Below are 23,318 nucleotides of genomic sequence, written 5' to 3'. Positions count from 1 at the left end.
TTTTTATTTTTCGGATATTTGGCTCGAGCGATCACACCCAAAAATCCAAACGTTTCATTTTGTGGCACATTTATTACGTCTGATACTGCGGGAACTTCGGGTATTTGAAATTAAATCTAAAACGTGATTGTCTGTTACTGGATGGATATTAGTCGGAAGAATCATCTTCATCTCCTCTGTTTGGGGAAAAATACTTCTTAGCCATCGTTTTGTCCCGGTCGCAATGTTTCTCTGTGACACACAACACAAGTATTGTTGTCAGTAATGTACTGTTTAAGATTACTGTGTTAAGTGTTAATATCAATTTAAAATTCCCTAATTAGCATGATAAATGAGTTACTTATTAAAGAATCCAGTTAAACAAAACATGACTGTGTTTCCAGGGTTGTGATGATGTTGATTAAACATCGAACAGTTTCCTGTCAGATTTTCTATGGAATTAACGTCCTCTTCTCGCCCGTCTCAGCAGAACCAAACCCGGGGCCATAAGAGGGAGTACCCTCAGCTGGCGGTGCAGGAAGTGACCCCATCAGATGGCGCCTATATTGGGCAGCACTCCCAGGGTCTGGGAGGACAGTACGCCGACTACTTCAAGAGGAAGAGGCTCTAGTATGAACCAAAGCCCCTTAAGCATAAAGTTTCTGGAAGGCGGCGCACACACCACCCTCACCCCCCTGCTGGATGTCACAGCTCCCTCTAGTGGCCTTTCTGTGGCAGCCATCTTGCATCCTTATTGAATGTAGGGCTGCAAATGGCTCAGGTGAAAGTAAGCCATAGCGCTCTGATTTCATCACAGCACACACACGCACACACACACGCACACGCGCACACACAGCGTTGCTTTTGTCCTGTTTAAGCCTTAACTCTCTAAACTGTCCTTGTATTTAACAAATATTATCTTGTACATTTTCTAATGTCATGTCAAAGCCAACTGTGCACGTATGTAATGGCTGCTTTTGTATTTGCAGCCAAGTGAGCTACAGAACCTCCCCACTGTCCATTTTCAAAGAACAAAATATATCCGCTGACGCACTCAGATCTTTGATTAGTCAGACCGATGTGTTTTTTATCTGATCTCTGAGTCCATTTTCCCTTTACTTTGATCTTTGGAGTGTGTGTGTGTGTGTGTGTGTGTGTGTTTTTATGGGTGCTGATAATGCTGTTTCTGTAGGAAGTGTCAGCCATTTCGATCCCAGCCTTTGGGAATACATCAGGAAATAAAAAGAAAGCATCAAAGGGCCTGAGCCGATCATGGCCGTGATTGTGACGACGTACAAAAGCTTCCCTTGGTGAATGAACCTTTCATAGAAATAACAGGCGGAAAATAATAAGCTGGTGTAAATACAGTGTGATACACGCTATCTAAAGCCATGTGTAACAGACGGTAACATATTTAATGGACTTTTTTTGGCTCCTTTATGAGCAAATTGTGTGATGTAAATTAGAGACAAAGGTTCTTTTTTTCTTTACATACAGTATATTGCTGTCTCTTTGTATTATTATGATATTCTTTGGCAATTGGGATAATTTATTATCACTGAATCTGCTTTTTTCCCATTTAAACCAAATAATAGTCCAGTCTCGCCATCTCTCTTCTTTGTGATGTATATTTTTTATTTATCTTTTTGATGAGAGCTGATGGGACTGTCACAGGCTTTACTTTCTTTTCCAGTTGCCATGACAACATAAATGTTTTACGCTGGATCCTATCGTTGCATACAAAGCACAGCAAGCTGATTTTGTGTGTGTCGGGCACCAATTGCTTTTGTTAATTCGTCAGCTGCTACGCTTGGCCCATACATCAGGATTGTGTCTGGTTCGTAGTGGACGCTGGTAGAATTCCTGCACTTTAATTTAATATTTTTAGGTGACACTAATGTTCGTATTTGCAGAGCCGCTTTTTTTCCCATCTGTTATCACCAAGGGACTGCCAAAATAGACTTTAGTCCGGGCTTTTGATTGGTCTTTAAATGATTCAGTTATTTCTTATAACATTTTATTATTAATATCAAGGTTTGTTCTGTGTGCATCGAATAAACTGGCAATAACTACAGCAGGTGTTCGACTTCTTTAGGAAGATGAAACTGACGTGTTGCTGTTTTCTTACATAAAGTCCATAAACTGCAGTCGCATACAGGTGAAACATCAGGTGAGATCAGAAAATGAGGCCAGTTTTGATGGTTACAGGTGAGTCTGCTCATGTCACACATACACACGTCAAATGATGGATAAATCCTTTGATCTGAACAGGGAATCATATTTAATACAAAGCAGCATGGAATATTTGACACCAGATACTTCAGGAAACAGCGAGGGAGGTATTGTTGTCATTGGTGTGGATTTTAGAGGACACATTTTATAAGTTGCTGTTTAAATGATAGTTCTGCAAAAAGACGGCACATTGTTTGTAACAGAAATCCATCGTCGAATCGTCTCAGAAACAGCTTCCATGACACCGTCTGAACTCGAATGCTGTCTGGTTTTCCACTTTTAAATAGCAGCGTGAACATTTGAGGACCAGATGTCTGGCTCAACACGCTGCCGCTCCTGTTGAGGATGAGGGTTTGGCCGGCAATTGCTGTCAATTTTCTCTTTTTTGGTGACCTATGTCAGACTCACATTTGATATTTTAAGGGCCAATTGGAATGTCAGGACTTGTTCTTTCGTTTTGGTTACTAAAATTGCATTTGAAGCAAGAAAACAATGTTTTGTATTTTAAGTGGTTACAGTCAAGGACACATGACAAATTGCAGCACCTCTGTGTGTGTGAGTGTGTGTGTTTTAAAAGATGAGGTAGCAGAATTGACAGGGCTGCTTGACTTTTTCTTCTCTAGTCTGCCATGCTGCATTCAAGGGGCTTCAGTTTTTTGCTGGCTTTGTAGTTGGTTTACCGCTTTGTCTGACTTCATTTTCATCCTTGTCATTGTCAAAACTATCTTAGAAAATGTACTGGAGTCCAAATTCCAACTCTGATTTGATGCTTGTGTACCGTGAAACTAAGTCTAAAATGAGCGAATATGCCAATTTAAATCCGAGCACATCTCCTGTTTGGTTTTCTAAATTGCACACTGGGTCAAACAGACGCCAAATTGTCTCTAGGTGTCGGGGGGTTTTGCATTATTATCACATTTATCTCCTTCCAGATAACCCTGGTTCAGATTCAAACGTGCACCTTTAGTATTCGTTTGTTCATCGTCAGGCTGCGAAGCACCCAGCATAATGAGAGCAAAACAGAAACTATATTATAGCATTTGTCTAATCACAAGAAAATGAGTACATTTAAAGTCAAAAGAACGCAAAGTACTTCAGTACCGCTGTCCCAGAACTAAAATCCTACAGGAACTGATGAATAACGAACCCATTCTGTCCGGAAGGATTTCGACGTGATGCACTTAATTGGAATAATGAAAAGTGGCGTTTAGTAGTTTGAAAACGGCAATTTATGTCGAAGGTAAGAGTCGCTGTCTAGTTATGAGCACTTCTGTTGTTAGATCTTTGTTCCTGGATGGTTACGTTAGAATTTCTTGCCGAGTTACTCTTTTAAATGCCCGCGATAAAGAAAAAAAAGACCATTGTTGCTTGGATATAAATCAAAACTTCAGCCGTTCGGTTGTTTTATTGTGTTTTGCATATAAGCTGCTCACTTGTTTGTGTTGATGAGGTGTAATTTTGTGCATATCGTAGCGATAACTCACAATTCACAAGTCGACGTTGTTTGTTGAACGCGACGATCAAAACGATGTGCTGCGCGATGGCGCCCTCTTCTGGTTGTCCAGCGAAAATACAGTCAAACAGCCATGAATAGCCAAAATTACGTTTGATTTAAGTCAAATTTCACCGTTCATTAAATTAACAGTGCGTAGGTCATTAGGCCTTTTTTAAATTAGCAAATAGAATTATAACCGCCTATCAGATTATTCCAACAGCTACAGATTTTGTGAGATTTGATGGTGCTCTGCGTGTTTCAATAGGCTTTAAAATGCTCAGATTTAGTTAGTTTTTCCATCTTTTGTGCTTTCAGAATGATCATCCCCAGGCTCAAAATGACCCAGGTATTCACCCATGTTCAAAAAGGATTCTGAGTAGTTTTGTCAACATGTGTTTCCACATCAGCTGAGTATTATTCTAAATTAATCAATTATTCTGTAGCCTATATAGTATTTGTATTTTCCAGCTAGGGTGTCAGAATATTGACTGTAGATTCTCAAGAATAACACATTAACACACCTCATTATTTAAGTCATTTCGTATTATATTCACTCGCCTTTTGTGGCATATTTATTTAAGGTGAGTGATTTTTGGGTGAATCAATATACACTAGCTAGGTAAATATCACGCGTTTTCTGTGTATGTAATAATTGATAATTGAACTTTGGGTCTTGTGAAATTTAAGATCGTTAAGCTCGCTGGTTTCCACGAGATTGGCTCCACGCTCTTCTGACACAAGGAGACACTTTTTGCTGCATCTTTCACCTTTTGTTTTTCTGACATTTAGCTTGTGTCACTGTTCAGAAGGCAGTTTTTGACGGCACTTGCAGCCATCTTCTCATTCTGGATGATCCAGTTTTTGTGTAATCAGCATTTTTCTTTTTTCTTTCAAATACTGAAAATAGTTTTGTAGGCCTTGACTTAGTTCTCCCAGTATGTCTGTGGCAATATTACCCTTAAACTGCCTTCTTATTATAGAACAATAAAAGTTGTGATTCAGCATTTTTCTGTGTTTATTAGGAATTGTTGTGGGGAAAATGTGGGCTTGATTTTGTTGTTTTTTTTTGTGCCTCTGTGAGGTCCTCTGATGATTGTACCTGAAGGGATCTGCTTCTCTGACCTGAAAGCACAATCGCTCACTCTCTCACACTCACACAGTCATACTCAGACACACACACAGTCACACACACAGTCACACACACAGTCACACACACACACACACTCACACAGTCACACACACAGTCACACTCACAGTCACACACACACACTGTAAATGCTTCTGGTGAGCCTGCTTCCATCTTCAGGACTGATGAGTTTGTGTAAAGGCGGCCTGGTGTTGGTCTGTCTGACGACGCTGCCACTACAGTTGCTATTTTTACTCAGACAGGAAATGTGTAGCGAGGCTGACTTTGCTGTAGAGAAGTGTGTGTTGATTCTAGAGCTTTTCTGTAGATTGATCGAAATCTGCTGTGATTTCTGCTTTCTATCCATGTATACTCCTTTGACTGAAATATAATGTAGATTTTACAAAAAAAAACCCTCTAAATGGGACTGCTGTGATTTTACTGTGAATGAGGTCTTTCCAGAAGAGTTTAAGAATGCCGACCTACAAATGTAAGATACGGAACCCTTTTTAGGAGGTAAAACATTTGGAGTGACACAGACATTAAACGATTGCTTTATTATTGAAATGCGTAGTTATGCGTGTTTATCGGCCTTTCCAGGTCAAAATCTCTCTTTAATGTTAAAAAATATGTGTTTTTTTTGGTCTTGTTTGGAGCAGAAGGAATTGTCTTAACTAAAACTTGCCTTTCTCCCAACACCCGTGATTAAAGCAGCGGTTGAATTACACAGAATGGACCTGATCCGACCTCAGAACAGCTGAGAGACCAACAAAACCCTTCTGCTCACACTATTCCTTGTACAGATTAAATGTAGATAAGTGGGGTATTATGTGTCATTTAAAAGACAAGTAAATGGATACAGTTAAAAGAAAATATACATTACTGTGGATATTCCGTGCCCATGAAATAAAGGTATCGAAGATAAACGTGCAACTAATCCACCGGTTCCTTGAAACCACCGTCTAACAATGGCGACTGTCCTTTCTTCATTATACAGAACAGTGAGTATAGAGACATACATCCGGTGGGTGGAAAAATTATACTGTCTAAAAATGTCTGAGTTTTAGGTGCTACTAAAAGAGCCCACGTTCAAATGACTGATTACCCTGCAGACGTGTGTGATTAGCTGGAAATTGACGTATTTAGACCATGAGTTCTCCTCAGAAGGCATCCAGGGAACTGGGAAAATCTCATAAACCCTCAGATTCCATTTTACCGTCTAAGGTGGCAACGATTCCTAAAGCACATTAGTCATTTTCAGAATGCTACTAAGAATGTAAATGGCAGTAAATATAGACGAAGCTCAGGGGATTCAGCTTGACTGATTTGTTTATCCTCAAATAAAAGCGCTCCAGCCTGAACCATTAAGTCTTTGCCTCGGCCGGGGATGTCTGGCGGAGCTTGAATGTGTGAAGCTGCAGGACAATCTCCATGTTGTTTCACATTCCTGATGTTTGATTTGAATTCCAAGGCCTTTAACGTTTGTGTGGTCGTGGTTGCGGCTGCTACAGCATGTTGCTCAGCTCCTTGATCAGGGCTGTGAAGGTAATTCTCCTCTCAGGCTTTTGGTCCCAGCACTTGCGCATCAGCTCGTAAACCTGCCAAAGAGGAAAACATGGAATGGCTGCTCCGACCAAGCGTTCAGGAGGTTGTAAATCCCCCCAAAAGCTATTAAACGTTTGTATATTAAAGAAGCAGCTTCTTACAGCCTCGGGACAGCCGTCGGGCTGGGGCAACCTCCTCCCTTCATTCAACATCTTCACCAAACGCATGACTGTCATCTGGCCGTGAGTGCTGCCGATCATGTCCAGGAAACACTGCGGGGGGGGAGCAACTTTACTCATTACTGTCTCACAAAGGTGCAGCACACGTCAAGATAAAGCAACAGGGGGAGGATGTGACCCACTGACCGTCATGGGACTCTTGGAGGAGTCACAGTAGGTGATGAGTTCATACAGCGTCACTCCAAAAGACCAGACATCTGAAGCCAGATAGAACTTGCACTGCGTCAGACACTCTGGCGCGTACCTGGGGGAAAAAAGAGACACTTCTGAAACCAGCACCAGCAGTTAATAAACTGGGTTGGAAGGAGTCCAACATTTCACTTGTATTTATTGAAATGTTCTCTTAACCCCGCCTCCTTCCCGTCTCGCCACCTACCAGAAAACGGGGCTGTCGTTCTCGTCTTTGACGGTGTAATAGCCCTCATTGTCTTTGATGCACTTGGTGAGGCCAAAGTCTCCGATCTTCACCGTTCTCTCATTTTCCACCAGCACGTTCCGAGCGGCCAAGTCCCGATGGATGTAGTTCTTAGAGCCCAGATATTCCATTCCCTGAACAACAATAGTTATGAGCATTCAATATTTAAGACCAGACCCATAAAATCACTTCTTAAATAAAAATGACAAGGTACAGAGCTTCATATGGTCACAAGCAGCATGTTAAAGTTTTGGGTCATTAATAACCAGGTGAAATTTCTTGTCCCGTTTTGACACAATAAAAGATAAGGAATTGCCTACTGATTTACTTATATGATCATTTATTTATTCCTGATTCAACACACACATCACGTACTCAAAAAGCCAGAAGGTGTGTAGGCATGGCTGTTTTTCTTTTCTGGCTCTAAAGCCTTTGTGGCCTGGTCCTGTCAGAGTTTGTAATGTCTAATAATTACAACTATTTAACACTCAGGAATCAGGAATGAGGAAAAGAACAATCCTCACCTTGCAGATCTGAACAGAGTAGCTGAGTAGAGTAGCCAGACTGGTGTCTTTCTTATGCCTGGGGAGATAGTCCTTCAAACTGCCCAATGGGACATACTCCATGATCAGCTTGTACGCCTGACCGCCTACAGACAGATTTAAGGCACAAACACAATCAGAATTCCTCAACAGACGTCATGCATCCGTACGAAAGAGGCTTACCTTCTTCTTGGCAGATGCCCTTGTACCTGACGATGTTTTCGTGGAAGAGCGCCTTCAGGATGTCTATCTCACGTGAGAGGTTGGTGCCCTGCTCCTCCTGTTTCTCAGGCTTCAGTGACTTCACCGCCACCAGCTCGCCTGTCTTATCTCCTCGAGGGTCGTAACGGCACAGCTCCACCTTCCCAAAGTGCCCCTGTGGAAGAAAATGGATGTTTTATTCCTATTAACCGTAAGGTCTGATGTACAGAGGAAAAAGGAAAAAGCATGAGTTGTAGAAGGCCGCACCTCTCCCAGAGCTCGATATTTCGTGAGGAATCTTTTTTCAAATATAGTCGGATCCACCTCTGCAGTGGGTTTGGGTTTGATGGATGGATCTGAGGAATGCAAACATGTTGAGATACACACATCTTTGCTACAACCACATGAATGTGTTACAAGAAGACTTGGCGGTTTTCTAACAGTCACCACACAAACTCTACTTTGCAGCAGTAAATTTTAGTTTAACGAATTCAGTTATTCAATCGTATTTTTAATTAAGTTATAGTCTGTCAGTAGACAGTGTTGTTGCAGTTGCGCGTTACAGCCAGCAGGTGGAGGAGTAGAGGCAGTTCAGGCCTCACCGTCGTCTCCAAGTGGCTTTTGCGGAATAAAAGTGGAGCATGCTAAATATGGTAATATTTGTCAACAGACCTCCCATATTGTTAATTCTGTGACAAGAACACACAAGTACTGCAACTTCTTACAGAACAGATGCCATAACTGCAGTGAGGCCATAGCTTAAGGAAGAAAATTCCAACTTACTCTTTTCTCCAAGCATGTCTATGTCTCGGACAATAGCCCTGAAGAAAGGTCTCTTCTTGGGGTCATAGTTCATGCAGTGGGTCATCAGTTCAGCCAGCTCTTTGCAGTCCGGTGTGGCAAGTTGGCACTTAGTTTCATAAAACCTCTCCTTCTGCTCAAAATAATGTTATGCAGTTACTAACATGTGGAGCAGGAAACTATTCAGGAAAAAAGACATCCCAACTGTAACGTCTGTCACTGTATTTGAGCCTCGAACCTCTGTAAGTTTCTTCTCTTTGAGTGGGACCTCTCCATCATAGCAGATCTCCCACAGGGTGGTACCAAATCCCCACTTGTCAGCTGCGACGCTAAGCGACGACATATTCTTCACACACTCTGGAGCGATCCAAGGGATGCGATGCACACACTCTGCACGAGCAAAAAAAGAATAATAAAGTCATCTTCAAGAGGTTGATGATGATCAGAATGGCTGGAAGTAAAGAGGAGAGGTAAAAGCAACAGAACTGGACAAGGTTGGAGGAAGGAGATGATTGTTAATGGACAAAAACAAAGTGCAGTGGTCTACTGGCAAGAGAGAAACACCCTTCTTTTTTAGCACTTTATCCCCTCTAGATATGCATCAGTGGTGTCTAAATTATGGGGACAGAAAAAACGTTAAGAGTTCTGGGACCACAAATGAGGGACATCTGATGGCCATTTAACATTGAAAAGTTTCTAATTTCATTTCACCGTCTGGTATGCTGCTCCATACGAGCATCAACACTGTGTTCTTTCACGCACACTCTCTAGCTCTTACAGGCAAAACGGAAATATGAGGCCATCGTTTGAGGGGAATTGTGCAATAAGAGAAATGGGTTGGCCGTGCCATTTCCCTGAAGTCAGATTACAATTTTACACAAACTCTTAAGAGGAAAAGAAGCAGAATATGTACAGATTGTCTGACAAACAATTGACTTTACTCTTAAAGTGATCAGCAACACCTACTTTCTAATATTCAACTTTAATTTTAGAGTAAAAGAAAGTGGAAGTTATGGAAATTTCCAGAGAGCTGTTAGGTAACCATTTAGGTTTCATTTTTACTACACAGGAGTTTTTACTCACCCTCCCTTGTGAGGACTGTAATTGGAATGCCTGGGTCACTGAGCTTGATGAAAGGCCCACCTTCATCGATGCCCAGCCCATCTCTGGCCAACAGAATATTCTTGGCACAAACAAAGCCGTGGACCAGCTTTTTGTCCTCCTTTAAAAAAAAAAAAGCATGCACAAAACTACTCTGTTAAGAAATGATGTTGAACTGACCTATTACGGCAACAGTAATTCACCAGGGAAATGTCTGAATCCCCTTCCATTCATATAGTTCGAGTCTGCCTGTTTCACTGACTCACCAAATAGCTGAGAGCTGAAGCCAGCTGCTTGGCCACCTGAAACTTCCACGGGATGCTCAGGGGGCTCTGTTGCCTCCTCATATATACATCAAGTGGTCCTAGTTGGACAAACTCCTCAACCATGATATCTGCACAGAACACAAGCATATGTCGAACACGTGTCCACACTCTCCATCATACGAGAGGCTTCAGCATCTACTTACTCTCCTGATGGTGGACGCAAACTCCGTACAACAGCACTATGTGTTTGTGGGACACCTGTCGCATCATGCTGGCTGTTTCAAAGAAAGCCTGCCGACATTCACAGGAGCTTTGAAACATGTTGCTAATTCTAAAGCTCATAATAGCCAAGATCTGATGTGATAGTTAATAATAAAGTGACATTTACAAATAACACCGGGTCTTTGTCTTACCAAAGAGATGTCCCTGTGTCCATAACTCAGCAATTTCAGAACCACCTTGACCTCCTGGAAAGAAGAGTAGCCTGCATCTTCATCCTCTTCACTTTTTACCCTCAGTGTTCCAGAGTAAATATTGGTTCTTGTCCCTCGGCCAAGGTGCTCCTCCTGGTGAACACAGAAGAAGTAAAGTATTAAGAAGAAGCAGCAAAATAACATGATTAATTGCACCATTATCGGTAGAATGTTTCTGTTAAGTTACAACCACAACTTAATGTTAATAATAATAAGTTGACAACATCAGCCTCATCAAATAAATAATTACTCCCGATGATCAAGCATTTAGATTTGTGCATCTGTATGTTCAGAATTTAGATCCTTTTCTCTCTCCTCGTCTCAGTGTAATGAGACCAGGATCTTAGTCAGGATAATGCTATATCTCTTAGCTTTTATCTGCACTTCCCAGATATTCTACACCTGCATGAGAAAAGACGTAGGTGGCAGACACAACTGGAGACAAGTGGTACCTGTTCAATGTCCTCCTTGAGAATGCGATGGAAGCTGAGCTGACTATCTGGCATCGGCGATGGATGAGTAAGCACTCTGTCTTTGGTGACCACCAGCAGGTTAGAGATCTCTACAAGACAGCAGAGCCACACTGAGGGTTTACATGAGGCTGGACACATATGGACACCATGTATTTAACAACAATAAAAGAAAACATGAATGTGACATAAATGCACACTGGCTTGAGTCAGCGTGCAAGAAAAACTTTGCTTGCACCAGATAAGAACTCACAAATTTCATCAATATAGCACTGATGGAAATACGGGTGGGACAAGATATCCTGGCATGAGATCTCACAGTATTTATAAGTCATATGGGGGGTATGAGAGAGTTAGCGTGTCTGAGTCTGAAGGTAAAATCATCAAAGATGCCCCCGCCACATATAAAAGTTATGAGCGGCAGCATTTTGGGTCATACTTGACACCTAACTTTTAAGTTCTAGTTTCAGACTGGTATAAATTGTCAGTTTACGTCTTGTTTTTTAAAAAAATTTTTATATTCAGTCTGAAACTAGAATCGGGAGTTCAAAGATTCAGTTTACTTGAAATATGAGAACAAGATGCGCAGGTATTGTCGACCCGTCAAATAAAAGCACAGCTATATTTCCAGTTGCCATTTTGGTTTTTCCTATTTCGAAATATCGTGCGCTGAGCGCATCGTTCTACCCCTGTGTACAAGAGTGCTTGTTGGCTGCATACAGGTCTCATGTGCAGCAAGTGCACGTGAAGCCAAAACATGTCTGAGCCCAGGCTACGCATGCGTTGAAAGCTGTTACAAAAGCGGCAGGTTGTGGTTTCAGCGGGGACATGATATCTGCACTCCATCAGCATCACTCAAACTTGTCTTGTTTATACGCTCTGTGTTTTAACTCGAATCCCGAATATTATTAACTTAAGTATTATAACTAAAATTAGGTGCATTAGGTAACAACAACCTCAACCACAATCTTTTACTGGAGAGATACATCAATGAGTTGTTGTTACTGACCTTATTACAGCACTACAGTGTTCAATTTTTGTCTTACCAACACAAAACTAAGGTGAAATATTTGCATTTCAACCAAAATATATACCACACACAAAAAAACAAGCCTAGCAGTCCATTCACATTTACACAAACAGCTTCATTGTTCCCCCACTGAAGTAAACACAAGAGCTACTTTGAACTCCGGAAAGCCACATTTTCTATGTTCCTTCCTGACACCATTGCACACCCAAACAGATGCTTTGCGTGCTTACTTCTCCTTACCCTCAGAGCCACACAAACAGACGTATGCCTTTTTCTGCACTGTCAGTGCCCCAACCTTGGGGATACGTATCCATGTCTTTATTGATTTGGGGCTATATTAAGATTTTATATCATTTCTGTCTGCCAGTAAACAACAGTGCTGTACTAGGAACCTTAAAGGCATTAAAAAACGATCAATAAAGGCTTCAAATGATAGCATGTTGTGATGCATGTGGCGTGTAATTGGATGATATATTTCAACGATGTTAAGATAACATCATTCAGTAGCTGGTTTGCTTTTTTTAGCCAATATCTCCAACCATCTGCCTTGAGACACTAACTTAAAAAGAGTAAGAAACTTGGAAATAACTACGGTAGTTAAAACTCTGTTATTGTAGCGTCTCACTTATCCAACTTGTTTTCAATACTCGAGTGCACGCATGATGAGGTCATGACAAATGCTTTTATCACATCTATCACACGTTTGGTGGCTCCTTGCATGACAACTGGATTAAATAGCTTGAGTTCATATGTTCTGTCAAAGCACCAAAGAAAGAATTCCTGCATAAAGGTGATTATCTTGTCACGCTCTGCTTGGGACGTGTATAAGCTCACCTCTCGGCTGTGGAGGGCAGCAGCGGCGCAACTGGAAGTGGAGGTTATCAGTGCGGAGGCTTTGGCTCTCCAGGTGTTTAAGTAGCTCTGCCATTGTGGGCCGAAATGTGTCCGTGCCATACAGTCGGAAACCATCAGGGGACTCTTCAATCTGGAAGTTCTTGTATTGTCGAACGGGCCGAGTTTCCTTCAAGTCAATCTGAACAGAAAAACAGACGGCCTTTAAACTACGCAGAAAGCAAATAGTAAGCAGGGACTAATCTGAGACTCAAGCAAAGAAGACATTCGTTGGTTTGGCTGATTTGTCAGAATAAAGCACAAGTCTACCTCAGTGCAGACCACTGTAATGATGATGTACTGGAAGTCAGTGCAGCTCCAGCGCAAGATGTAGGTACCCTCTTCATTGCCCTCCTGACGGAGCTTGTGAACAGCATACTCAGTGCTTGGGTTTGGAAAATACAATAAATCAAAAATAAACAACACAGGACATTAGTAAACTTCCCTTTTCTTTATTTGCCTGTTTACTCGTGATAAAGATCATTTTAGTTTATCATCATGTATGATAAGAAGGCAGAGCTGTGCAACGAAAGACAAATATTCTATTCAGTTTTTCTTTAAACTCTTTGCTTGGATTTTATGTATGAGCTCTGTCCTGATAGAAAAAGGGTAACGGAATGGAAGTTTCATGATGAACATGTCCAATAAACTTCAAATGTCATTTAACATTATTATTTTATTTGTGATAACACATGCACACACTCGCCAGTACAGACCTGATGGGTCCATGGCAGCTGTTATGGATGTTGCGCACCACTGATTCAGGGGCCACTTCTTTGCACAAGTAGTGATGGGCGTCCACTGTCAGCCGGAAATACCCATCAACAAGAGCTACAAAGGACAAAGACTCAGCCCTGGAAGCCATTTGCAACTCCTGAAAAGGAAGGGATGAGGGACAAGAGAGAAAGAGTCATACAAAATACAAGTACACCAACACTGCTGCTCAAATAAAGGGCATTTCCAGCTGGTAAAACAAGGTTTTGAAAGTGAAGTCACAGTTTTTATTCAGGGACACTGAGCTCACCATCCTCATGTTGTCCTGTCTGTAGATGGTGACAGTTGTCTTTTCTTTGATTACGGCGTGGGTGATCTCATGGAAGTCGCAGAACACCGCCCATCCTTCATTCTCCTCTTTTTTTTTGTCGCTTTGCTGCTTCCCGTCAACCTTGCTCTTCTTTGACTTGGGCTTGTCCTTAGAGACCACCGATGTCTGAAAGTTATACAAGAAGAGCACTCAGGAATCATCTGCTGTTAGACCATTGGTTTAAACCAATCAAAGGAAAGAATTGGCTGATTGCTGCTTCTAAACTGTTGGCAGAGTTTTGAGTGGGATTCTTGGTCACACACAGTTTCACTTACTGTATCAGGTTTCTTCCTCCAAGAAATACCCGTGGTGCCAGTAACCAGGACCTGCATGTCACGGCTCGCCTGCGTGTTCTGATCGTGGCTCGAGGTTTTGTTGCAATACCCTAAAATCACCACGCAAGTGTTTACCCACAATAATAATAATACAGGGAAGTGAAAAAGTTGGCTTGTTTAACAATTTCAGAGGGTTTTTTTCCCGACAGACTTGAAGTTGATTTGATTTGTATATGGTCAATTGTATTTATATTGATATAAACCCATTCAAGACATTGGTATAAAATGATGATTTGATCGGAAAACTTACCATAATAACCTCCATTGAAGAGCTCTCCTTCCTGTGCTACAATGAGGGAGATGGGCTCAAACACCTCACTGCCCAAGCCGCTGGTCAGCCCCTCCAGTGTGGCCAGATACTTGATCTTCAGGTCGTATGGTGTGATGTTGCTGTCCCTGATGGTGCGCTGATGGAATTCACTCAGGAACTTCTTGAAGACGTTGTTGATGCGGATGCGTGTCATAAAACTGCGCTGCTTAATGCTGCGGTTCAGCGACTCTGGGATGAAACGTTTGTAACTGGAGAGGAAAAATAGAGGGAAGATTAATTCAGAACGGCACAATATGCAAATCAATATGCAAATATGAAAATTTCAGGAAGTCCATATTTAAAAAGAAATCTGTGTGAGCCAATATAAATAACTGTCAAATTTTGCAATATCAACATTTTATCATAGACACAACGGAAGATATATTCTAATAGTCCGCGTTTTATTCTCATTTTACCTGATATCATGTGAGCCTGGTACACTCATGTTTGTTGTATGAGTGATAGCAAGCACAGCCATCCCCAAACACTCATTTTCTATTTCATGTTGCTCTGCATCTGAATAAGACTTCCTCAGTGGAACCAAACCTTTATGAAAGCTGTGTTGGCCCTGTGCAACAGAGGATGTGCAAATACACAATTACAAACAAGATTTTTTTTAAAAAGACAAATAATTGCAGAGATCGCTTGTGTTGCAATAGTTTAGTAAGCTGCATTTGGAAATAATGTTGCATAATTTCTTTACAGTCACAGAGGTTTTTCTTTGGAAAGGCCAAGTAGTGAATAATCACCTGGTAAAACAAGTAGTCAAGAGAAGCAGCATCCAACAGAGGTGTTCCCTCTGGCATCTTCTCAAGGCTGAGGCTCCCTCTGAGTTTACTGATGCAGTGTCTCCAAACTGAAGACTCTCCTTCAGTGTTGCCATGCCAATTTCTGAAATAAAATCTGATGCAGGGTGGAAAAAAGACATGTAATGTATATAATATAAGGCAAATCACGACAGATAAGTAATAAAAAAAACAGTGAGTTCTTTTCTTTAAGCACTCAACTAACAAGGTTTTTAAAATGACTTCCTGAAAAAGAGAATGTTTGTGTGATGGGATTTCTGCCAGTCGTGACAGAAGTGCCTGCCATTTATTTCCTGGTATGTACTGCTCACAGAGGTTTGAAGGGTAATAAAGATAAGAAGCTGCGACCAAATACTTTGGACTACGCCTAAGGGTTTACACAATCTACAACAAGAAGACCCTTTGTGTTACCTGGGGTAATTCAACATTAAAAAAGTCAATTCAACTTTTTATTTCTGCTCTTTTTCTGCACATTTCAACTAATGTTTGTGTAAATTGCTGAAGGGGCACTTCCAGTCAGGATACATGAGGGCTTTGAAAGGAAACAGATACCATTACACTGTCCGCTCACTCTGATGTAGCTCACGATCATCGACCACTGACCCTGCTGCTTAGTTTATTTTGGGGGAATAGTGCAATCTGCAAATTCTAGCATACTAACATACATTCAGTTACAACATAAAGAAATATTAACATACACAAAACATGCATTTGAATAACCTCAAGGTGGTCGTGGAAATAAACAATAATTAATGACACAATTGTGAAACGTATATGATATTTTGCAGGACAAACCCAGATCAACCATTATAGCAATATTAAACACAAATGTCACATAACACAAGTTTATACTGTGTCTGAGGCACTACTTGCTAGTCAGGCCGCACAAGAGTAACCAAGCTGGCTCCAGAAACACAGACACAGAGGCGCTGTTCTCTCCTCTTGCTGTCTAAGCAGAGCATGGAGGAAGTGCAATTCACCCAACAGCAAAGTTTTCATAACTCTTCGCATTAAATGCAACAATGAAGGTTTACTCTTCAAATGGACAGCAGCAAACTCTCATGAATATACTCGACATAGAAGTGGTGTTAGTGATCTCTCCTACGGAACACAAGCACGCACAGCAGCACCTCCACTCCAACAGCTTCCACACTAAAGCTGATATAATATGGATACAACCTTTGGACCCACAAGCTCATTCAGAAAGATTTTTTCCTGTGCTACATGAACCTGTTGCACAAGGCTGTCATGAAATGACAAGATAACTAAACTCTTTACCAAATGTTCAATGCACGTCATCTCTGCATCATCAAACAGTTAAAGGACTAACTATTCTGCTTCCTCATAACAAAAAATTTCCACATCCAGGAAGAACTAAAATGTCAACCTTTTACACTCGCTGACATTTCTGTGTGTGTGTGTGTGTGTGTGTGTGTGTGTGTGTGTGTGTGTGTGTGTGTCTTTGACTGACATGATTTAACTTAGATAGTGAATAGAAAAATTCTGAAATTTCACTCCAACTTATTTAGCTGCTTCGACATGGTTCTTACCTCATGCGATAATGCAGCTTCAGACTTATTTCGTCCGTGACTGTGAACTCGTAGCTGGGTGGGTACCACATGCCTGCTTTCTCATCATACAACCCAAACAGGTTATGGCACAAAGGAGAGATAGCTGGCAAAAGAGAAAGAGAAAAAGAGATGAAACAACAGATGTGTGTACAGAAGAACATTCTGAATGTGACATCAAACAGGCACTTAAAGCCCTTCTTGAGAAAGTGAAAACAGATTAATATTAAAAATCATTTTGCTTTGGCCTGACTGGCTGAACATTTACAGTAAGGCAGTCGTCTTTGGCTGCCAGTATTCTTTCTAAGAGTTATTGATTTTCTAATGCATTTTTATCTGATATGTTGACAGCTCGAATAGCAGCACTTAGCCAATAAGAACTAATTGATGCCATACGCTTCTGCACATGTTGTAGTTTCAGCTGCTGTTTTTCCTTGTTTGGTTGTTTTTATCTGAGTTTCCCTTTTGGTTCCCTTTACATTTTCAATATGATAATCCAGTCAAATATAACTCACTATTTCTGGTGTCAAAAAACCAGAAATCACACTGTTCCTCATCACAGCCAACTGTGAGGTAAGAGTGTCAAACTTTTGTCAATCCCCAATAGGGAGAATTTCCAGGTCCATCAAAAAGCTGGTCCTGTAACTAAGAACCATGCCCAGCTCCTGTGATGCAGATATGCTAGGAATGTACAGAAGGGTGGATGTTGCACCAGAGGAACATCCACTCTGTGGTCTGTCTGCATAACTACCGGTACTAAAACCATAAAGCGATCTGCAGAGAAGATGGTGCCCATATCATCTTTGTTTGGCAGCTTCCTGCCAACACATTCACCTGAACATATTTGATTGAACTTTTAGTGATTTTTTTAATCCATCTGATAGGTATACATTTGCGATTTGGTCATTTAATTGATCACCAGTGGTGTACCTGATTATTAGACATATATCTAAGACCCAGTCACTTACAGCATTTCTTGGCAGCTTTCACGCACAGCTCCTCTGCAGTGTAGCAGCCGCTCAGGAACTCAAGCTGGTGCACAGTCGGCAAGTAAAAGTGGATCTCCAGCCCAAAGGTGATGGATGGAGGAGGGGAAAGATAAGCCCTTCTACCTGACTTCCTCATCTTTCCACAGAGTTGCCTGCTCAACTCCATCACCCACAGAGTTGGCATTCAGACACTGTAGGTGTGGAAGGAAAATAAGAAGCGACATTTTTAACCTTGATACCGAGTATGTCAGAGGACACAATATACATATCAAAGACAAAGTAGCAAACACTGTCATCAACCACTACGGTACATCTGTTAATACGTAAGGCAGCAGAAGGAAAAACACGTTTAACAGTTAGTTCCATTTCGATTCTCTTACTCCCAGAGTTATACCCACCACAACCAGAGGAAAAACTATTACAGCTCATGCAGGTGCATTAACCTCAACAGAAACTGTCGTGACTTGACAGGAGAAGTACAGTCCCAACATTTACACCTCAGAAACCTTTTTAGACAAGTCATGGCGGATGTCTCACAAGCATAAAACACAAGTGCGCTTCTACAAACACAGACACTCAGACAGAAAAGAGGTAGATGATTAGCTGAACTCAAATTGCCAGTACTCATTTATGACATTAGTATTTTTTCAGAACAGCTCATCAGAGACTCATCTGCTTGTCATTTATGGTTTAGTTGGGGTGTTGAGCTCCTTCACTCTTCTTTAATTATGAGTATAATTCTCAGGGCTCAAATGTCAACACAAGCACATCCCTGGTTTTAAACAAACAACTCTGAAAACTATGGATTATGAAGAGCTACAGAAATGCTGTGCTTACTTTAAAATTTAGACAAATATTAGGAGTCTACACTTTATTAGATTCGAACTTTCTCAATAGTAAAAAACACGCACTTCCGGTCTAAATGCCTACATTTAACTGGTTAAAGATTGCAGAAAAATACCACAGTATGGCAGAACAAACGGACATTCGAGCAGCCATTTCCCATTTTTCCTGCGCTCCAATAAGTTATAATCAAATTAATCTTTACTGTATTTCGCTGCACTGGTGAGCAACATTTATCCAGTAGGGACAGACCATACATGGATACAAATTTGTGACGAAGCTTTCGGTTTCTCAATCGAAAGTATCTATTGTAAAAACGTCGACTTCCATCGATAAAACACCAATATTATTGAATATCTAAGAATATGACGTCAGCACCGTTCGCGTTTAGATGAAGTCAAAGTTAATGACAGCGATGTAGGGATGAGATTAAGGCATTGTAGAGAGATTAACTCGTAGTTTTCGGCACATTTTGGCTGAGTTCTGATCTGGAATAACTAAATGGATCAGACTGAACACCAGCCCTCACATTAATCTGCTTTATTTGTGTCTTTGGCTGTGGATGGTTATAGTGCCAGGCGGTCACCTAGCCTTCCGGACAGAACAAACACAGCAGCTGATGTTTCGCCCACGTTAACAACGACAGAGACGTGCGACAAGGCCAGTCGGCGATTAAACAGAGATCAGACGACAGATATTATAAAACTGTTAACCGTTATCTACTCACCTACAAGCTTAGCCAGGCAACTGGCAAGTTACTTCCGTTTGGTTTAGTACATTAGTCTCCAGTAAAAAAAAAAAAAAAAAAAAAAGTCGCTACCGCGGCGTTGGGACTTAAAATATCACGTATCGGCAGTTTGAGACGGTCCAAAGGAAATATCCGATATCCCTTATGGATGATAAGTGAAATCAAATCGGAGTTTTCAGAAGGTTTTTCGCAGATGTAGACGCTGGTGGCTACCCACGTCCGTTCTTGCTAACCCTGAGAAGTCACGGCCCCTTTCCCGAAACCTACGTCGGTGTCGGTGTCAACGGAAGCAGCTGATTGGCTGCTGCAGCCGTCAATCAAAATGACGTAGCACAATTGCGCATATAGGCAAAAATGAGATTTTAGGTGGTCAACTTTAACATTATCACACAATATATTATAATATATTGTTAGCATAATAAAATTATGCTAAATTATACATATGTGTGTTTATATATATATATTTTATTTAACTTGGGATCTTGGATTTGAATGATTAATAGAAGAAATACAGAGATAATTCTCTATTCAGAGATTCTCCGTATTCCTACGATTCTGCATTCTTATCACCATCCCCCTACCTGGAAAAACACTAAAAATTTAGTTAAAATGATCAAGTGAAAATCAAGTAAATATAACAGTAAGCAACTATAACTAACTGCACCACCCCTTTTTTTTCCTTTTTAGAATAGCTTCAACAGTTAAGTCTTTAACGTAGACAAGGGGAAGGGGAGGGGCAGGAGAGCTTTAATACATCTTCAAGAGTGGATCAGATGAAGACCTAAATGTGTACATAAAACAGGAGTCCTGTTTCAACCTATTCACATAGTTCACCTTTTACTTGGCATTTACCTCACCTCTGCACATAACAAACTTTATTGCCTTGTACTTTTTTGTAGTTGTATCAGGCAAAATTTAAATATTCTTACGATTACACAATGTCAGACAATCAGGGTTAGTGTTTATTCAAATAAATGCAAAATCTATACCTAAAGTCGGGCTTGGTGTGTGCATTCTATTGTCTTTCTTACTTTGCTCCCAAATTCAAACAGGTCTCATTAAGATCTGAGTAAGCATGTCATGGAAACATAAATTGACAGCTGTTGCCAAATGTTACAAAACCAGTGTGATATCAGGGAATTAACACAGATTTGAGTTTCTGAAGCAGAAAGCTTTTTAAAAAATGGATAAAATGGAAGTATGAGGACAAGCACAATGGGCGAACTATATCAAAAGAGGAACCAAGCATACCACATCAAAGTACAAGCCTTTTGTTTTTATTAAAGGAAGTGCAATGTTGTAAAAAGATCTAAAACCTGTATGTCAAACGTGTCTGTAAAAACAATACGAGCATTACACTCAGAGCGTTCAAATAGGTCCTTTAAAAACATTCATATATACTTTAAAAATTTACCACAATGTATCATTTGTGAGAAAAATAAAATAACAGTGCATGTTGACACAGAAGTTAGAGCGAGACAAAAACAAGACAGTGGGGATTTCCACCACAGGATCAATTAGCACCTTCTTAAGAAATGTACAAAATGAACCAAACTTTATCCGATATGACTCAAAGGGCATTGATGACTGAAATTATTTAAGATGTATTTGACCTAAAAAATCAACAATCTATTTAATTTGTCACTAATAGGAAACAGTCTGGTGTAAATAACACAACTGTTTTGTCAGAGTTTAGTCTTTATTTTATATTCATAAACATAAATCTCACACACACCTGTAATGGAGATATCGTTACGTTGACCAAAAACCCCGTTCAGAATGAATCTTTACCTCTCCCCGTTGACCACATCAAAACTCTCTGATAATGACATACAGCGACAATTATTTCCCCAATATGAAAAACAAAGAAAATATTTTAGGATTTGAAATAACTAATTAAATAGACAAGGTTTTGACATAATGAGGTTTATTCCAAACAAAGGGATGAAGTGAAGCAATTTTCATATTTTGCAAAGCAAATTCATAGTTCTGCTGATTTGTAAAGAACAGATTTATGACTGGACAAGCCACAACAAACAATACACAGTATTTTCATCTCCCCAAAATTAAAAACAGGTAACATCAAGCATCGGCCCCCTCTGAATCAGGCTGCCACAAGTTTTTCTTCTCTCTGGTCCACTTGGCTTGGTTAACCCAACTTGCTCTGGGTGACCGTGTTAAGTTGGCAGCCATCCTTCAGTTATCACAGTACTGTACCTTCGATGGGGACAGCATCAGCACTGTGATAACTGAACCAGGGCAGCCCGTCACATCTAGCAGTCCCACACTTGGCATCATCTACCCAGGGATGAATCCTAAAGGAGCTGTTTTTAGCCACTACATAAGATACACATATCCATCAGCAGACAAGCAACAGTCGAACAACTCTTCTTATTGGTGCTTTATTTTTGATGTGCTTTCTTCACCACTGATCAATATTTTATCAATTAAAATAAATTGCCCTTTAATAATAGGAATTCCCAAGCCCATAACATTTTTGAGAAAAAACTGGCATTATTGCAGAACAATCCCAACAGGAAGAGAAAAGGTGCAAACATAGAAACTTTGGATAATTCATAATTATCATTACTAGTGGTAAGGATAAATGTGACTTCTATTTCCTCTCTGTTGTTTTATTCTTCATCCTTTCTGAACCAATATTTCATGACTTTAGACGGACTTCTTTACCCCAACTCCTTCCTGTTGGGACTCAACTTCTGTGTCTGATTCATACCAACCACAAGGCCGAGTGACGTCAAACTTGTTATGATTCCGCCGCTGGCTCCGCCCCCCTCCGCGATGCGTCGGCGTCGATGGCCGACGTCGCGGCGGCTGCTCGGCGTCGTCACTCCGCCCTCCGTACTTCATGTAAACAACTCCATTAGCCCCTGCGCGCCGCACACGGAGCCCGGCCAAAAATGTTCCGTGACAGATGTTAAAAGCAACATGTGAAGGCAGAACAACTAAACAGGGCGGACCGGGAACACTCGCGGGTCCGTTTGCGGTCACGTACGATAGGGAACGCGCGAAGAAAGCGCGTCCATACTGTGGAAACCCCAATGTAAACACAGAGGACTCGCGTATTCTTTCGCCTATAAACAGTGAGGTTAACACCCAAAAAAACACCACCTGGGCTGCAGAAGCCCCGAGATTAAATTTGGGGAAAAGCTTGCTGCTGTCTTTAACACATGAATAAAAGTTGGACAAATCAAATGTCGACGTTACCTTTGCCGCGACGTATAGCGCGCATTCGTGTCTAATCAGACTCGAAAAGGTCTTTAATACGCAGCAAGAATACAAACATAAATACAGTATTTGAATGTAATACTGTGCAGCCAAACGTTAACGCCCAGCATTGCACACACCCCTTTCTAAGGCAAAAACAAACATCATGCTGTATGATCCAAATAAAATCCTTTATTCTCAATTATATTCCATCCGCAACAAAAAGATAAGAAATATGAGACTCACTTACCTGAAAATCCCTCGTTTATTCTCCCCTGTTTACGTGAATATTTTTAATGACGCAGCAAGACCACACGATGCAACGTGATTGTCGCCATTTTTTGTTGTTATTGAATTCTCCAAAGCCATGTGACAAATTCGCAATCATTTTAAAACGAACCTTCCGGTGACTGAGACTGAGAACTGGTTTCGCAAGGCTAAGAGAGGTTAATCTTCGGAGTTGTTTGTCTGATGGATTAGACAGGTTAGTCCACTGTCTGGAGACTGAAGCCTCTGCGCAATATTTGACAGCTCCCGGGACGCAGCCGCCGCCGTACGGTTCGCAACAAGTCCTCAGCCCGTTCCTCCCGACCGCAAACGTTGC

General features: G+C 41.0%; 2 protein-coding genes across 5 annotated transcripts in view; one reads left to right on the top strand and one right to left on the bottom strand.

Moving 5' to 3' along the window:
* raver2 (ribonucleoprotein, PTB-binding 2) overlaps positions 1-5,399 on the top strand; it is a 36,481-nt gene extending 31,082 nt beyond the window's left edge. For 2 of the 3 annotated variants that reach the window (XM_057039347.1, XM_057039349.1), the window contains one exon: positions 467-5,399. In XM_057039347.1, the coding sequence (XP_056895327.1) occupies positions 467-610 (144 nt within the window). In that variant the 3' untranslated portion in view covers positions 611-5,399. The remainder of the gene's footprint in view (positions 1-466) is intronic. The other variant, XM_057039348.1, reaches the window with a different exon arrangement.
* jak1 (Janus kinase 1) lies at positions 5,371-23,318 on the bottom strand. 2 transcript variants are annotated; one of them, XM_057039339.1, is made up of 25 exons: positions 22,965-23,318; positions 17,878-18,089; positions 16,892-17,015; positions 15,285-15,438; positions 14,952-15,103; positions 14,476-14,744; positions 14,166-14,275; positions 13,831-14,016; positions 13,523-13,680; positions 13,077-13,191; positions 12,750-12,948; positions 10,868-10,977; positions 10,356-10,508; positions 10,146-10,233; positions 9,943-10,070; positions 9,659-9,797; positions 8,814-8,965; positions 8,558-8,708; positions 8,042-8,130; positions 7,757-7,949; positions 7,556-7,680; positions 6,993-7,165; positions 6,743-6,860; positions 6,539-6,649; positions 5,371-6,430 (listed from the first exon to the last, which is right to left on the bottom strand). In XM_057039339.1, the coding sequence occupies exons 2-25, from the start codon at positions 18,080-18,082 to the stop codon at positions 6,338-6,340; spliced, it is 3,495 nt and encodes a 1,164-aa protein (XP_056895319.1). In that variant the 5' UTR covers positions 18,083-18,089; positions 22,965-23,318; the 3' UTR covers positions 5,371-6,337. The 2 variants fall into 2 exon arrangements, with proteins under 2 accessions (XP_056895319.1, XP_056895318.1); XM_057039338.1 differs by lacking the exon at positions 22,965-23,318 and adding an exon at positions 19,469-19,749.

The sequence above is a fragment of the Takifugu flavidus genome, chromosome 7 (genome assembly GCF_003711565.1).
Source record: "Takifugu flavidus isolate HTHZ2018 chromosome 7, ASM371156v2, whole genome shotgun sequence".
Classification (NCBI taxonomy): Eukaryota; Metazoa; Chordata; class Actinopteri; order Tetraodontiformes; family Tetraodontidae; genus Takifugu; species Takifugu flavidus.
Note: the sequence above shows the minus strand (reverse complement) of the source record. Positions and strands in the feature narration are given on the sequence as shown.